The sequence below is a fragment of the Trichosurus vulpecula genome, chromosome 3 (genome assembly GCF_011100635.1).
Source record: "Trichosurus vulpecula isolate mTriVul1 chromosome 3, mTriVul1.pri, whole genome shotgun sequence".
In the NCBI taxonomy this organism is placed as follows: Eukaryota; Metazoa; Chordata; class Mammalia; order Diprotodontia; family Phalangeridae; genus Trichosurus; species Trichosurus vulpecula.
The window spans coordinates 6277235-6294486 of record NC_050575.1 but is presented as its reverse complement, the minus strand read 5'-3'; the positions used below and the strand labels follow the sequence as shown (position 1 = coordinate 6294486).

Below are 17252 nucleotides of genomic sequence, written 5' to 3'. Positions count from 1 at the left end.
TGTGTAAACATATGTATATGGTATATACACACACCATATCACGTATATACATATGCTTTAATACAAATTTGTGGGATGGTAAAATATTTTATTTGTAAGTCTAGGTCTTGATAGATGGATTACATATAAGCCTGTATGATGGGTAGGAGGATGGAGTAGTTTCAATTGAGTGGTTTGCTGACGTTGGAAGCCAGATTGAAAAGGGATGTAAAATGAGAGGAATTGGAGGCAAGTACAGGTTCCTTTTTCCTGGGAGTATGGCTGTGAAAAAAAAAAAAAAGATAAAGAAAAGCTTGAGATGGCCGTAAAGGCAAGCGTGTGTGTGTGTGTGTGTGTGTGTGTGTGTGTGTGCGAGAGAGAGACAGAGAATGAACATTAGTGAGGGGATTAATAAAGGGACAAACTCCAAAAAGGTTTATAGATCCAGAATCTGAGACTTAGCTTCAGTGACCTGTCCAAGGGTCACATGGCTTGTGAACGTCAGAGCTGGCATTAAAACCCAGGTCTGCTGGTTTTAAGAGCAATGCTCCTCCCCTTCCAGGATGCTTCCTCTTCATTATGCCAAAATCCTTGATACATAGTACCCACATTGTCTTCTACTCATCTGGTTCCATCAAACCCCACTAAGCTGCCTGGAAATTAGTGTTTACCACCCCCCCTTTATAAGGACAAGTTCACAAGGCTTAATGAACAAAGAACATTTATTATGGCACAGAAAGCAAATATTCCTGTCAGACCCCCTAGAAAATAACAATGTCCATCAGTGAGCAGCCTCTACTAGCAGTTATGTCTTGAAGCATTTGTCTCCTGCTATGCGATCCTGTGGAGGTTTGTATGGTCTCCTAATTAGAATGAGTTTAATTCTTCAAGTTTGCAATTCTCCATAGCTCCAAGAAGATGGTACCCAACACTCTAGATTGCTTCCTCGGTTCTTGTCATATCTGATTGCTGCTAGCACAGCTATGTCTCAGTTCGTTTATTCCCTCACAGGCAACTCTTTGCTGGCTGATAGGGAATTCTGCTAGGACTCCTTTGTTTTGGCTGGAGTCTTCTTCCCTTGTCTTTCTTCTACTCCTGGTCTGCCTCAGGAGCAGTATTCAGAATTGGAGGTTTTGCACTTATGGCCTCATGGAAGGGACATGTCTTTTCTTCAGTAGAGAAGCCCCTCCTACCTCTAGAGCTCTGATCCTCTCTACTTCCCCCCTACAAAATATGTAGCTTTCCTCTCTTCCTTCTTGATGCTCTCTTAGATGTTTTGCTTCCTCAAGGAAAATCACAAAATTCCTCCTAGCTTGCCACATTTCTAGGAGGCATTCTATCCCACTTTTCAGACAATTTTAATTTTAGGGAATTTTTCCTTTAGTGGGACTTTACCTTTATGAAACTTCCTCTCATTGCATCTACACATGTCTAGAGTCAAGCAGAAAACAAAATGAACCACATTTTTTCTAAGATACGCAGTCACTAAAGACAATTCCTGTATTATCACTGTACCCATTCCTTCCCTACAAGTTTTCTTTCTCAGGGTACCAAGTTCATGTCCTTGTATGGCAGGGTCTCCAATCCCCTCACCATCCCAACTGCTCTGCTCTGTATGAACTTCGATGCTTAAATGACCCTCCTACAACTTTCAGGGTGGAAGTGTTGGGATTTTTGTCTACATACACCTTTTAGCTCTGTTTAGATGTCCTTTCAATTCCCTATCCTTCCATCCCAACACACACACACAATGAAGACAGAGGGAATGGGGAATATAGCTGGACCTGCATGTGAAAGGTGTGATAACAAGTGTCCTTGTGATGCTACACTGAAATAGCTAGTATCTTGGGGTTTTTGGAGACAATCTAACTAGAAATAATGGGGCTTTTGTAAAAAGAGGAAGGGCCATGAAGAAAAAAACTCCAGAATTTCTGCATTTACATACACACTTATATTTACCAATGGTTCTCCCAAGCTACCCAGAAAAAGAAATAAAATAAGAAGCATGTGTAGAGCAAACACTATATTAATTATAAGGTAAAAAAGATTAAGGCTAACACTATGTGATGTCAGAAAATTCTAGATGCCCATTAAAATCAATCGTAGTACCTGTTCAATCTTAAAACTAGTAAGAGTTTATTCTAGAAGTTTATTTTTATTAAATATAGCTCTTTTAAAAACCTAGGAAAACACAATCTCCTTTAGAAACCCACTGATCGAATTCTTCAAATAGCTAAGGCAAAGCTGAAATCTGTAATGACTAAAATTCTCATGTATGCCAACAAAGGCTACTAACATTTCATAGTGCTCTAAGGTTTACAAAGTGCTTTCCTCACAACTGCTGTGAGATAGGATGTGCAACCCACATTTTACAGATCCAATTCAATATAATTTTAAATCAAAATAAACACTGAAGTGCCTATAAATTGAATAAATCAACCTCTCGCCTCTTTCTCAAAGATAACCAACCAAATTAATCCTTCTAACACATAATTAAGGAAATGTGGAATTGTTAAATGAGAACTAATGAGCCCTGAACCAAATCATAAAATCGGCAATTTCAATTTTCTCCAAGCAAAAAACCCATTTTCTTCATACTTAACTAAAAATGAGGAAAAATTTATTCAGACTTAACAGATTTTTTTTTTACATTTAGCCTGAGAATGAGCATGAGGAATTTTAATTCAAATGCAAGTTGTTTTTACTGTTAAGCATGAAAACAAAGCTACAAATACGCGTCTTCTAAAATTTAACACAAACATTCCAATAAGGTTTGACTACAAAATCCAAATTAATGTTTAGTTTGCTCTGGCCTATACAAATTAATATTTAGTCAGAACAAAAATGAATTATCTTTTATTATTAAACAAAGAGTAACATTTTGTAAATTCAGTAGACTTAGGAAGCATATCCAGGTATTGAATTCTACTTCTACAGTGTTAACTGATTATTTAAAAACCAATCCCCATTGTTCCCATCCAACACAGACCTGAAAACACATAGCAGCATGATTCAGTTAAATAAACTTACAAATATTAGTACTTGTAATAAAATACAAAATACAGAGTATCCTTTTTCCAAATATTAGTCTTTGAACGCTTCATACGTCCTTTGGTTTCAAGCCCATACAATGCATTGTGACATTGTAGATTTAGCATTGAGACAAAACACTGTACATTTGGAGGGAAAGAGGGAAGTATCAAGGATACCAGAGGACTACATTTTAGAAAGTAAACATCGAAGCAAAAATACTTTTGAATATATAAACACTGTACATTATGTAAACAAACATTCAGAAAAATAAGAATCAACATGGGCCAAAATATTGTTTCCTAGGAAAACAGATTATAACATCTTTTTAACAATGCAATTTTATGATGTTCTTTATTAAGAAAAAAAGATGGAGCCTATTTTTATATTCTGTGCTTAGGTATCTTGGAGATTAGACAGTCATTTTTACATTCATAGGCTAAAGGCTTATCCTTTATTTAGCTGGCTGACTGTTGCAAATAGGATACATAAAACTATTCTAATCCCTGTGTCATTTAGCACAATAATACTAGATAAATTATATACAATTAATTCATTTTTATCAATTTGCACTAGTATAAATAGTTTCAGCAATTTAAAAGTTTGTGCAGGGGAAACTAGCTGATGATTCGTTCCCTGTAAGGCCAGTAGCAAAACAATCACTACAAATTCAGTCCAAGCTAACATTGAACCCCTGATTTAGCAAGCTGGATTAAAATTGTAGAGAATTAATTAGAATGCCAATTTTATTAGGCAAGCCTAGAACTCCATATGTATGTAGTACTAGATGCATTAAAGTCCTGCATTTTTATAGTAAAATACTGTTTTGTTTTCAAAATGCAGTAGTATTCCAAAGAAATCTAAATGTATTCATGATCTATATCACAAATCTAGGGCTGCCAAATTCCTTAGGTGGAAGAGAAGTAGCAAGAAGAGTTTATTATTAATACTGCTTGGAGTGAGAAGCCTATATCTGAAGCAAGCAGTTATGCTTAAAAACAAAATAAAAAATGATTTTATGTTATATTCATTAGCAAGAATCTAGGTTCTAAATTTAAAAAGTTTCCAGCAGCGAGCCTAGCAGAAAATAAGTTTACAATGTAGAATAAATTATGACTGATCATTCTGTTTCAAAGCTTCCAGTCTTCTTAGCAGTGCATTTCCAAATGCTTCTCGGTATGCTGGACTAAGGGTATCCAACAAAGAGTATATTGTCTCATGGTAGGGAGTTTGTATATTATCATCCACCTGGTCAAAAGCATAACCCACAACCTAGGAGAGAAAGGCCAATAATTAATTTAATTATTCGACACAATTGTGATTCTTTTGCTTGTTTTCTAATGAATTAATTTCTAAGTCAACAGTGAATGCCATAACAATATTTATATTTCTTATGAAGGCTTTAGTTTCTTTTGGTTTGTTTTTTTTACTAATTTTTTGGAAAAATTACCTATTAAATATCATTATCTTTATCAGCAAAACCTGTAAGAATCATCTTGATTGGAAAGGAAAATATTCGCAAATAAATAATACAGTACTGAAAGAGGCACTTGTAAAGAATGCTCTTGAAAAACAGGTTTATACAGTTTAGAGCCAGAAGAGATCTTCTATGAGACACTCTCCAGTTCTGTAAAAGCTTTTAAGGGTAGGTAGATGGTGCAGCGGATAGAGCATGGGCCCTGGAGTCAGGAGGACACCTACATGAGTTCAAATCCAGCCTTATATGCTTACTAGCTGTGTGACCCTGGGCAAGTCACTTAACCCTGTTTGCCTCAGTTTCCTTATCTGTCAAATGAGCTGGAGAAGGAATTGGCAAGCTTCTCCAGTATCTTTGCCAAGGAAATCCCAAATGTGGACCGTGAAGGGTTGGACACAACTGAAATGACTGAAAAGCTTTATTCAGTATTTAAGAAAAATATAATCTAGATGAGAGGTGCGAAACTTGTAGGGGTTCAAGCACTGGCAAAACTTACAAACCAGATTAAAATGTAATTGGGAAATGTTTAACAAAAATAAAAATACAACAGAACGCAGACTATGTTACTTTGTGTTATTTTAAGTCAATATGCTGGTCAAAGGGATCTCCTTCTATTTCGGTTTGACAGCATTGACTTAAGATAGTCTAAATAAGATAGTCTAAATAAAACTTCCTTCCTAAGCACCACCTCAACCTTCGAGAACAGTGAGGAAAATTTTCAGCTTTTCCTAAAAAAAAAATTGAGAAAAAGCTAAAAAGGTAGAACAAATGGCCAAATATAACAAAAGCTGAGCTTCTCTTCAATGGCTAACACCAGTCCTTTATTACAGTTATCAAAAAATATTTATTGAATATCTAACTGGGACAAAACATAGTGCTAATGATCAGTACCTTTTTTTCTTTTTCTAGTTTGATTTTGGTTTCTATATCATGACAAAATAGATGAGGAATTAGAGGGCTTCAATTCTGCCTTAAGAAAATGCAACATTAAAGACCATTTATATGTATTTTTAGTTCAATGCACCTATTTAGTAAGAGTAAATGTCCAACTCTGTGGTATTATGGGGCACACTGTTAGCTAGTTTTAGTTATCAGGTCTTTACCCCACCCATATGGAAGACCTACCTTCTACCTCTCTTGTATCTTACTTGCATAATACTGGGAAAATATTAGTCAATATTAGAAATAGAATAGATAATAGAAATAAAAATAATAGAAACAGATTAGAAAATATCAGTCAAAATTTTTTTAAATTTTTGACTTTTTTTTGGAAAATTCAAATGAATCTTATATTCTTATGACACTAGACTTCATATTATCCTTAAGGTAAGGTTCAAGCTCATTGTTCTGTCTCCCAATGCTCCCTTTACTTTACCCTATAGCCAAACTGCATAATCTGTCCCATGAACACACGCCATCAGTTTTTTTCCTTCCTTATATTGTGCTTCCTATAATAATGCTAGAGGAAGAAAGAAGACTGTACTAAGAACCACTTAATTATACTCATTTTAACTCCCTAATTGGTTTACAAACTTCCTCTGGGCAGGGCTCTTATCTGTCTTCATATTTTCCCTCAGTGCTTAGGAATCATTCTTATAATTTCTCCGAATAAATACTAAATACTAATGATTATTAGCTTCCTATATCAGTTACAGACATTTAACCAGGGCTTGTCACATCCCTCCATTAGTTAAAGCCATACTAAATTAGTATAGACTTAACACCTAATGTTCAATCACATAAAGTTCTTGTATCATCTAGACACTTTTAACTATGGAATACTTATCTTTATTGCTTGTCTTTTTCAAGTTACTTTTGTAAATGACGGCATTTAGAAATGAATTCACTGAATGGAAACGTAACGTGTAATGGATTTCCATTTCTAAATGATGTCATTTACCTGAGGGCTTTATGTTATATACCCCACTCACTGGATATCGCAAATACTGTGTAGCATCTCTAAAGTCATATAGCACATCTACATGAAACCTTAGGGAATTAAGAAATCCTTTCCCTCTGAATCTGCTCCAAATGTAAGTTAATCTAGCAAGGACTACATAATGTGTATGATTTCTGTATCTCACTGTGCAAACTAGATATATCTCTGCAGGTTGTGTGGCTATATCATTAAAAAAAGGACTTATGTCCACAGAGCACCAAGATGAATGACATACATTGCAACTTGATAGTTTCTGCTTTTGGCTACAATAGATTAATCTTTCAAGGAATTCAGGAAATTACTGAGACTGCAGCTACCTCTGATTCAATTCAGAGGTTCTGATAGCTAGTCCATTGCTCATTAAATTAAGGGTTTATTTAACTGTAACTCCAGTCGTAATGAGAAGTTGTATAATAATGACAATACAATTGTGATAATAATTATAATGATGACAGTTTCAGTAGCCCCTTGAAAGGCAGGGATTGTCTCACTTTTCTATTTGTATTGCCAGCATGTTGTGCAGTGCGCAGCACATGGCAGATGCTTAACAAATGACTGATAACTGATTTTATAAATAGACATCCTCAAGTATCACCATATATTTTTAACTCATGACTTTGATTATAAAATTAGGAAACCTGGATGCGTACATCAGCGCTCATAAAGGAATTAATTTCTTTATTGAATAGAAATATATTAAAGGGACTGAGATACAATTATTGATGTGATAGAGATAATTCCAAGATCTATGAACTTTTTTATTGTATGAAATCTCACCTTTCAGATTCTTCTCACCCCATTTAGTCTGTAGTAGTATCTCCTCTTGCTAAGGTCTCCTAAGACAAAGAGGGTTGGTCTAGATCAATAGGAGGCCTCTTAGAAATTTAGAGACTTGACTCTCTCTTGTGATTTAATTTAAGTTAGAGTCTGAACCCAGGTATACAAAGTGTCACTGGCATTTGCTCTCAATGAAAAAATAACTTATCTAACAAGCAGAACAATTAAGACTGTCCTGCAGACCATTTAATTGTGGGTGAAAAAGGGACTTGCAACAACAGCAAACCTAAACCAAAAGTTCCTTCCAAGTTTTAAGTTTCCCTGTATTTACCCAAAGGTTTTTGAAAACAGTAACAAATCTTTAAAAAAAAAATTATGTCCAGCGCTCATATAATTTCTCTGTAGTCTTATGAAATGATAAAATCTTATCCAAATAATTTTTTTTCCGAGAAAGAAGAATGAGTTACCCTAAGCCCTGCTTCTGAGAGCTCCAGGCAGTATCTGTTCCTTTCTCTTGTTTCCACATTTATATATGCAACATCGTCTGAACAAGGCAGGCTTTTGGAGACAAACATGTTGCTAACAGCAAAAAGAACATCATTCACAACTGCTTCGGCTTCTAGTCTCATGTCTTTTACATCTGTTCTTTCAAAATCTTGAAATTCAGAATCTTCTTCAATTTCTATGTTACTGCTAAGTTCCATGTGACTATAATCTGTTTCCATTCTGTAAAAAATAGAGAATAAAACCCACTTATTTTCTTTGAAAAGAAATGCATATACCTTGAATGTTCTGACCAAACTATTATAAATCCATAATTGTTAACATAATATGAAATTTGCAAAAACAATTTAAAATTTTTTCTGAAAGTAACTCAACAGCTTATTCTTAAAAGCAACCTGTACCAGTAGTTTTTTATCCTCAATACTTCAGTCACCAAGCACTGATTAAGTGCTGGCAATGTGCTAAGTGCTGGGGATGCAAATATAATCAAAAGGAAGGCAGTTCCTGCCCTCAAGGAGCTTACATTCTAATGGGGAAAGACAATCCGTAAAAGAGGAGCTGAGAAGGGGTATCCGTGGTGGTGGTTACTTGAACGGAAATCTGTTAGCTAAGTCTGAGCCTTTCCCCAGAATCAAGATTCTTGTAAGTATTCTCTCATGAGAGAAGGGGCCTGCAGGAATGGAGTAGGGAGACAGCTGAGTTGTCTAGTCACTTCAGTTCTGTCTGACTCTTTGTGACCCTGTTTGGGGTTTTCTTGGCAAAGACACCGGTTTAGTTTTGCCATGTCCTTCTCCAGTTCATTTCATAGATGAGGAACTCAGGCAAACTGGGTGAAGTGACTTGCCCAAGGTCACACAGCTACTGTCTGAGGCTGGATATGAATTCAGGACCTGTACTCTATCCACTGTACCACCTATCTGCCTTCAGTGTATATAGTGGGAGTTAATAAATGTGTGTTGAATGAATGAGAGCTCGACCAGAGGCCATGATGCGGCTCATACAAAAGCAATTTGCAGGTGAGCATGTGGGTATCTTGAGGCAGGGGGGTGAGGCTGGAGGGAAAGGCTGACAACGGAGAAAATGAGCTATAAGGTAGAGGGTGCTAAGGAGGAAGTATAACTGCTGTGATGCTGAAGAGAGCAACACTGTTCACTGTTGGAAAGTAAACAGTGATATGAGCTAACTACAACCCTGATTATTCCATGAGCCAAACTACATACAGAGTGGGGCAAAAGAAATTACTTTGGTTGACTTGTGCAAGTACACAAGGCAGCTTACTTCTGAAATACCTAAACTGAAAACCTCACATCATTCCCCCAGTCATAAAAAGTGTGGCGAAAAATGTAATGACTGCTGCTGAAAGTGGCAGCAGGGTCATTAGAATCTCTTATGAAAAGAACGAACCATCACGCCATGATCTCACTGGGTACAAGAGAATAAAATCTTAAAGCCAAATTAGTAAGAAAAGATCAGAATACGTCTTTATCTATTAATTCTGTTCAAACACCCAATTTCTTTCAGAAAATGGAGCATTAAGAGAATATTTCAGTAGCTCTGTGATCTCATTGATATGGATATTCCATTCAATTGAACAGACAGCAACCCATCTATACCTCCTCATTCTGTATAACTTATGTACAGGGGGCCTTCCTCCATTGTTAACCTGGGTATGGGAACTTTTTTTTTAAATATTCTGGTAAATATATTCTAATACAATTGGTTCATATTTTAATCTCATGTATTTAGATTTATGCATTTAAAAATACGATTCTGGGAAGGAGTCCAAGAACCTCTATTCTGGATCTTCTAATGTTACATGGGTTTCCAATGGAACACAAAGGATATCTGTTAAATATTCTTCGCTTTTACTGTTATGTAACCATCCCATCTCGTGTTCTGGTCATACATTCCTTTGATAATACATTTTAGGCTGATTTTCTTAAGCGATCTCTTTAGGTAACAGGCAGTAGTTTACTCATGTCCAAATACATGTAATACAAATCTGAATTCTTTAGAAACTGTCTGCAGTAAAGATGGCATCCCCAAAAGAACAGTGGTGTTAAAACCATGAGCCTTTATTTGAAGGAGAAGCTTTGGAGATATTAAAAAGACTCAGCAACTTCCCCAATATAACCTAGCTTTTTATTTAATTATAGACCTAGTTCACTACTCATCTGTACTGTTAGACCAAGGTACAAATCCATATATCCACACCATCCTGAGAGCGTAGGTTCCAAAGCAGACAACAGTAAATTATACATGACAGGCACACTTACCCACCTGGTTTTTCCAATGTGAATAGTAAGGCCAAACTTTTAATCAATTATTGTTCTCACTCACAAGGCTTTGTGAAAAATGGCTGGGGGCGCAGGGAAAATGTGTGCATGATTCCAGGCATAGTCTCTGGTAGGTCTGTCTTGAGAGCAGAGAGTAGTAATAAAGGCAAAAAATGGGCCTGGGGGTAAAGATGAGGTTGCCTGGTCTCAGGGAATGTAGAACTTAGTGGCTTAGCTCCACTTGGGTATGGTCTCTGGTGGTCTGATTTTTTTTTTTAGATTTAATTTTATTTAGACTCAAGGGCCAGAACACAAATACAGAATAGACAAAAGGAACAAAACATATCAAACTTAAATACAAAGTAGGAAAGAAAAGAAAAAGCATGTTGTGTGCATAGCAGAACGCTGAGAGGATTCAAAATATCTAATAGATTTTCATTTCAAGAAAGCCTATATGATAAATAATACAAGTTGTATTGAGAACTGTCCATCTTTTCTTTGCTTCCTTGTGAGTTTTCTTCTGTTCTCTGCTGTGCACTTTTTTACTTTGTTCTTTTTTTCCCTTCCCCTACCCCATCCTGAAGGCTACAATAAAGTTTAGATGTTTCTCTATAGCTATAGATACATACATACACGTATAGACATTTCTTTCCCAAACATACACTACTGCTGATCTTTGTTTTTATATTTGTGCCTATCTCGTTTCCTATCCCTCCTGATTCCTCTACTTTACTTCTACCAACTACCTTGCCCTCCTATTATTTGCCTACCCCTCTCCAAGGATCCTTTCCCTATCCTCCCATTCCCATAAGTCTAAACACCCTTCTATACCCCCTTTTACCTATTCCCTCATTCTCCCCTCTAAAAATCCCTTCTTTGTCCTCTCCCCCCTCACTATGCCCCTACCATTTTATTTCTTCTAAATTTAGAAGACTTCAAAAAATTTTCTAAATATATATTGTTTCCTCTTAAACCCATTACCAATGAAAGTAGGTTACCAGAACTACCAGCCCTCCTCTCCCACCTAATTCCTCTGTATCCTTTCTTCCTCTTGTACCTCATTTGTATAAAAGTTACTCTTTTTAGCTGTTTCTAAATGGTTTTACTTTTAAAACTCGTATCATAGGTTTACCCTCCTCTTTCTTATGAGCTTGCCAATTACTAATAAGAATCTTAGACATACATTTTACATCATATAAAAGGTAAATAGTTTGTCCTTATGAATTCCTCGTAGTTAGTCTTTGGTATGTACCTTATGTTTCTCTTGGTTTTTGTATGTCGAATCTTCTATTAAGTTCAGGATTTTTTTTTTAACAAACAAAACAAAAACTCTCAGACTTTCGAGACTGTTAAAAAAAAAATCTGGTCTGATTTGCAGGGTAGAACAGCAGCATTCCAAACTGGACTTGGGCCTGAGATGCCCACAGGACAACTAGGTAGAGATGTCTAGTCTTCAATGCAGAACTATCATTTGGGAGAAAAGGGGCTTGATATACAGATTTGAGAGGTATGTTCAGAGATGATAACTGAATCCATGGTGAATGGATGAGAATATAAGAGAATAGGGAGAACATCCATGCTGTTGCAGGTGGGAGTCAAATTACTTGGGAGTACATCAAATGGTTACATACATCATCAACATGCCATTAAAAAGTAAAGTGAAGGCATAACTCAGTGAAGGATAGAGTGAAACTAACTGGGTCCAAAGATGATTCATTGTAGGATCATGGACTTAGAAATGGAAGGTATCTTCGAGCTTATTTAGTTCAACCTCCTCACTTTAGCAATAAGGACGCTGAGGCCCCCAAAGGATAAAGGACTTGATCCAAGTCACAGAGTGCTAAAAAATGAAAGCAATTTGGCATTTTTTTCTCTTTTTCAAAGGTCCGTTCTGCCCAAAGAACTCATGGCTAAGTATTTAGGCTACTGCTAAAGTACCTCTCTGTATTAAGTCTGGTCCTTGACAGGCGGTTATAATTTATGAATGGTTTCTTCTTTGTAAAAATGTAAAGCATTTCTAACACAAGGACCTCCCAAAGCTCCTGCTAGCTGGAGTAGTCTGTGCCAGATGGCACAATGAAAAGGGAGAAAAGAAAAGGTACTGGGGAACGACACAGCTGACTAGGATGGAGGGAAGGCAGGAATAAGTATTTATTTAGGGCCTGTGTAGCCAGGCATCGTGCTAAGCACTTCATAAATACTATTTCATTTGATCACAAAAACTCTTTACCTCCATTTTATAGTTGAGGGAACTGAGCTAGACAGAAGGTTAAGTGACTTACCCAGAGTCTTACAGCTAAGAAGTGTCTGAGGCTGTATCTGAACTCAGTCTTCCTAACTCTAGGTCCAGTGCTCTATCCACTGTACCACCTACCTGCTTCTAGAGTAGGGAGACCACAAGCAGAGCTTTCAGAAGAGCTTTTCAAATCAGTGAACTGCTACTCTGAATAAGAGATTAGGAGAGCTGGAGGTATGAATTTCCTGGTCATCTGAGTGGAGAAATATGAGTTGGGGTCTCTGCTGTTTTTTGTCTTCGATGATAGAGGATGGCATTAGTGAAAATATTTCCTTTCCACATACTGGGAAGGCTAGGGGTATTGTTGGCAGGGAGTTTGAGTTGGTGGTCTGGGTCTTTAGGTATGAGAATCTATAGCTAAAACTTAAGATGGTAAGGGATGAGATATGCTTAGAAGACATATCATCTCAAGATGGCTTGTTATCTCAGGCTCTGTTGGGAAGCTTCGGCTTGAAATGGGCCTTTGGTTCTTGCTCCTGCTTCTCTTTCTGCCCCCACACCTTCTTCCCATTACCTTTCTCTAACCCAGTACCCTCATGTTGTCTCTTTGATGTACTCGCTTCCTTTCCAGAAGTGTCCTCATGATTTCCAAATTTTCTTCCCATCAGAACTTGTGTGTACTCTGTCTTATTTAATTCAACAATAATTTTTCAAACAATGACTATGTATAATGTAGTGTGCTAGCTGGCAGGTGGCTAATTTGAAAAACTTCTGCACTGTTTTCATAAGCGTATTGTTATGTTTATTAGGCACCATACACATATTTTAATAGGGAACAACTATGGACAATTTTTTGTTTAGTCATTCAGTTGTGTCTGACTTTTTGTGTTCCCCTACTATCCTCCATCATCTCCTGAAGCCTATAAGGCTTACCCCAAATGCCTAACTCAAATGGTGGGGATTTCCTGTAACAGGCAAATGAAGGAGATATTTTTAGACAGGGCTCCCTATCCATGGGAAGTCCCATATCCTAAGTTCTTGTGGGTCCTCTTCCTTCTAGTTTATTTTACTGTTTCTACCCAAAGAAAGGGTTAAATTAGATGATCTGTATGTGTTTTCCAGCTTTTTATAGGAGCTGGCAATTTTTAGTTTCTACAGCCTGACAGGGACATCAGAGGCCATTAGGTCCAATCAATATACAAAGAATTTCAACCACGATATAACTTTGCTTGAAGATGCTCAAAACGGAGAAACCCATCATGGAGTCCAGTCCACTTTTGGATATGTGTAATCGTTAGGAAGTTTTTCCTGACATCCAGCCTAACTTTGTAACTTCTACCCACTGCTCCTGGTTCTGCTGCGCTCTTGGCTCGAATAGTACAAATCTAACCCTTCTTCCACATGACAATCCTTCAAATTCCTGAAGAAAGCTAACATGTCTCCTGATTCTTCTTTTCTTCGGGCTACATATTCCCAGTTCCTTCAACTGATCCTCACATAACATGGACTCAAGGCCCTTCACCATCCCGGTTGCCCTCCTTCGGGCATCTCCAGCTTATCTATGTCCCAATGATGTTGATGGGGTCAGAGTACAGTAGGAGTATTACTTCACTGTTCCCTGGAAACTATGCCCCTCTTAATTCAGCCCAAGATTCTATTAGCTTTCTGGGCTGCTATATCACACTGCTGATTCATATCCAGTTTGCAATCCACTAAAATGTCCAGATATTTTTTCACAACATCTGTTACCTAGTCACGCCTCATCTCATACCTGTGAAGCTGAGCTTTTGCACAAGTATAAACCTTTACATTTATCCCTACTGAATTTCATTTTGTTAGATTCAGCTCAGGGGTCTAGCCAATCAAGATTCTTTTGGATCCTGACTCTGTCATCCAGTATGTCAACTATTCCTCTCAGCGTTCTGGAATCTACAGATGTGATGAACATAGCATGGATGCCTTTATCCAAGTCATGATCAAAATACACAGGGCTAATGAAGCACAGATACCTTGGGGGAGAAACTTCCGAAACTATCGACAATTACTTTTGAATCCAGCCAGATCCAGTTATGAACATTTCCATGGATTATGTCTAATCTATACTCTCCAATTCTCCACAAGACTAGCATGAGATATTTTAGAAAAAGCATTTCTAAAATCTAGGTAAACACCATTCACAATATTCTCTTCATTTACTAGCTTAGTGAGCCTTTCAAAAAAAGGAAAAGAGATTAGTTCAGCCCCGCTTGCTTTTAATGAAACCAAGCAGGCTCTGTAACCACCACTTTCCAATCTAGATGTTTGCCAATCACCTCTTTAATGATTTGTGGCCTATATTTTGCAGAATCTGTTCTCATCCTGTTTTTGAAAATTGGGACATTTGCCTTTCTTCAATCTTGTGCACCTTTTTCTATTTCCACAATATTTTAAATATTGCTAACAATGGCTCAGTAATCACATCTGTTAGACCTTTCAGGATCCAAGGATGTGGCTCATTTGAGTCAAGTGACTTGAATTCTTTGAGGGGAGCCAGGTACTCTCTGGTAATCTTCTAATCTTGGGTATCAATATTCTGGTTTGTCATACCTCTCCCCCGCCCACCCAATATAAAGGTCATTTTCCTATATCGAGAAAACTGAGGTCCAGCTCACACAAATAAGGTGAGGGTGGGATTAGAAACCAGGTCCTTGGACTTTAGAACCAGCCCACTTTCCACTATACTCCACTGACTCCAGAGCCTGTTCTTTTTCTACTGCACCAGAATGAGTCCCTAGACAGTTATCCTCTTCCAATTTAAACAGAGTATATAATCTCAGGTTCTGTGATTCCACCGACACGGGAGCAGTAAAACAGGCCTAAGACCCAGTACCTAGTACGTAGGCCTTGGGGAGTTGCTGGAGGCACACGAAGGTTAAGTGGCTTAAGGCCACTATAGTTAATAAGTGCCAGCTGAAGGATCTGAATTCCAGTCTTTCAGAATGCAAGCTCAGCAGTCCATTCGTTATCATCCAGCCTTTTATGCCTAAGAATTAGATAAAAGAAATCAATTCCTTGGCAATATGGAATCATTTCATCATTTGAACTCTACCCAAAATTGGCTCTGCCAAATTTCCTAACCTCATTTAGCAATCAGTATTCAATCGATGGGAATACAACCATGACTTAATCATTCTGGTAAGTTGTATCATCTTACAGAGTTTCTCAAAACACCACATGTAAATTACCTAAAAACAACTGTCACGATCTCCCTCCTTCACTTCCACTTTCTAGTGTTCCTTCCAGACAGCTTAAAATTCCACACTCTGCAAGAGGCCTTTCTATGTCCCCTCCATTTACTAACCCTCCCCTACTCTGTGTGTATGTTTTTCGTACCTCGTTTTTTTCCTATTTTTCTCTTCCCCTTCCCCCCCATTAGAATGTAAACTCCTCCAAGGTGAGCGCTGTTTGTGCCTTTCTTTGCATCCCCAGCAGGCTTGTAGATGGACAAAGCATCTTCCGTCAACAACTTTACAGATGAGGAAAGAAGCTCTGATCAAAGGGATCCCACGCATAGTCAGCGCCGCCACTGACCTGGGCGGCAGCCTCCCCTCATTTTATAGCTGAGAATCTAAGGCCCAGAGAGATTAAGTAACTTGTCCCAGAGTATACGGCTATTTCCTAAAGGGGTCTCGACTTAAACCGAGGCATTCTGGGTCCGGATCCAGTAGTTTTTCCATCGAATCACGATCATTCAGTGCGTGATTTTCCCATGGTTCCACAGCTTGAGGGGCTGAGGCAGGTCGGCTCCTACCTCCACAACCAGCCCTCGGTGAATTCCCCAACAGCGATGCCCTTCTGCAGCCAGCAATCTTGGGACCCGAGTCCTAGCCCTGCCACTGACTCGCGGGCCGGGCTTTTATTACACACTTCGGTTTCCTCCTCCGTGGAAGGGGGCTAACAGTATTTGCACGCCCCGCTCCTCGGGGCTGCTTTGGGAATCTTACGCCTTTCTACAAACAGAGCAGCTGTTATCTACACAACTAAGGCTCGGCTCCGGCTAGCGATCTGTACACAACACACCCACAAGGGCTCAACCTTAGACGTCCGAAGGTTACGCAAAGCCTAGGTGTGCCCGGGCACAAGCCTCCCCCCGGCCGTTCTGAGGAGTAAGCGGCTTTCCTTCGCTCTGGGAAGCCGGGCGCAATAAAGGGGGAGGAGGAAAAGAGGACGAACTTTCGGACCAGGGGAATCCTCCCACCTCGGAGGAAGTTTGGGAGCCTAAAAATGCGCTGATCTTCGAGTCAACAGAACAATGCGTTATTCAGCGGCTGCTAAGGGAGTCCCGGGCACCACGCCACGCACAGAACGCAGAGATAAAAGGAAGCAGCCCCGGCTCTCGAGGAGCTTACGTTCTAAAGAGGCAACACAAAGTACAGGGTGGTCTGGGGGTGGGGAGGAGAGAGCAGCAACTCGGGGACCCGGGCGGGGTGTGGGGAAGGAAGGGACTCCGATAAGAGGGGGCATTTGGGTCTTGAAGGAGAATAGGGATTCCAAGAGCCAGAAGAGGATGGCGAGCACGGCAGACATGGGGGACAAGCTGGGCAAAGGCACAGAGGCAGGCGATGGAGAGCTGTGTAAGAGGAACAGCAAGTAGGCCGGTGGAAGGCATAAGGCGGAGAAACGAGAATCGGGTTGGAAACGGGTTATTAAAGGCTTTAAATGCCAAATGTGCGTAGTTTGAATCATTTCCCTGGCGGGCGCCGAGGCCAAGGTGGGAGAAGCGGGCCCAGGCCGGATCCTCTCCCTCCCTTCAAGCAGGAAGGGGGGCGTCCTCATCCGGCCTCTCACCCGGGGCGCCCACCCCCTCCTTCGCGTTCCCCTCCAGGGCTGGGCCTGCCCGGCCAGCACAGACTCACCTGCGCTTCCCCGCGCGCGACCTCCGCTCCCTCCCTCCTCCGCGCTCTGAGCAGCAGCCGGCGAACCCTCGCGCTTCCCATTCCCCTCCCACCTCCGCCCCGCCCCGTCCCACCCGCTCGAATCCGGAAGCGCCTCCGG

General features: G+C 39.3%; 1 protein-coding gene across 1 annotated transcript; it reads right to left on the bottom strand.

Annotated features, from left to right (window-relative positions):
• Nucleotides 1–683: 683 nt before the first annotated feature.
• Nucleotides 684–17232, bottom strand: LOC118843162 (GSK3B interacting protein). The gene is made up of 3 exons (XM_036750611.1): nucleotides 17114–17232; nucleotides 7670–7928; nucleotides 684–4281 (listed from the first exon to the last, which is right to left on the bottom strand). The coding sequence occupies exons 2-3, from the start codon at nucleotides 7925–7927 to the stop codon at nucleotides 4120–4122; spliced, it is 420 nt and encodes a 139-aa protein (XP_036606506.1). The 5' UTR covers nucleotide 7928; nucleotides 17114–17232; the 3' UTR covers nucleotides 684–4119.
• Nucleotides 17233–17252: the final 20 nt, after the last annotated feature.

Bases quoted from the DNA above. Each gene is read 5' to 3' on its own strand.
- LOC118843162 (XM_036750611.1), bottom strand. From the start codon at position 7,927: ATGGAAACAGATTATAGTCACATGGAACTTAGCAGTAACATAGAAATT. The intron at 4,282-7,669 runs GTAACTCATTCT...TTTCTCTCCTAG, and splicing joins TCTCAGAAGCAGGGCTTAGG to GTTGTGGGTTATGCTTTTGA.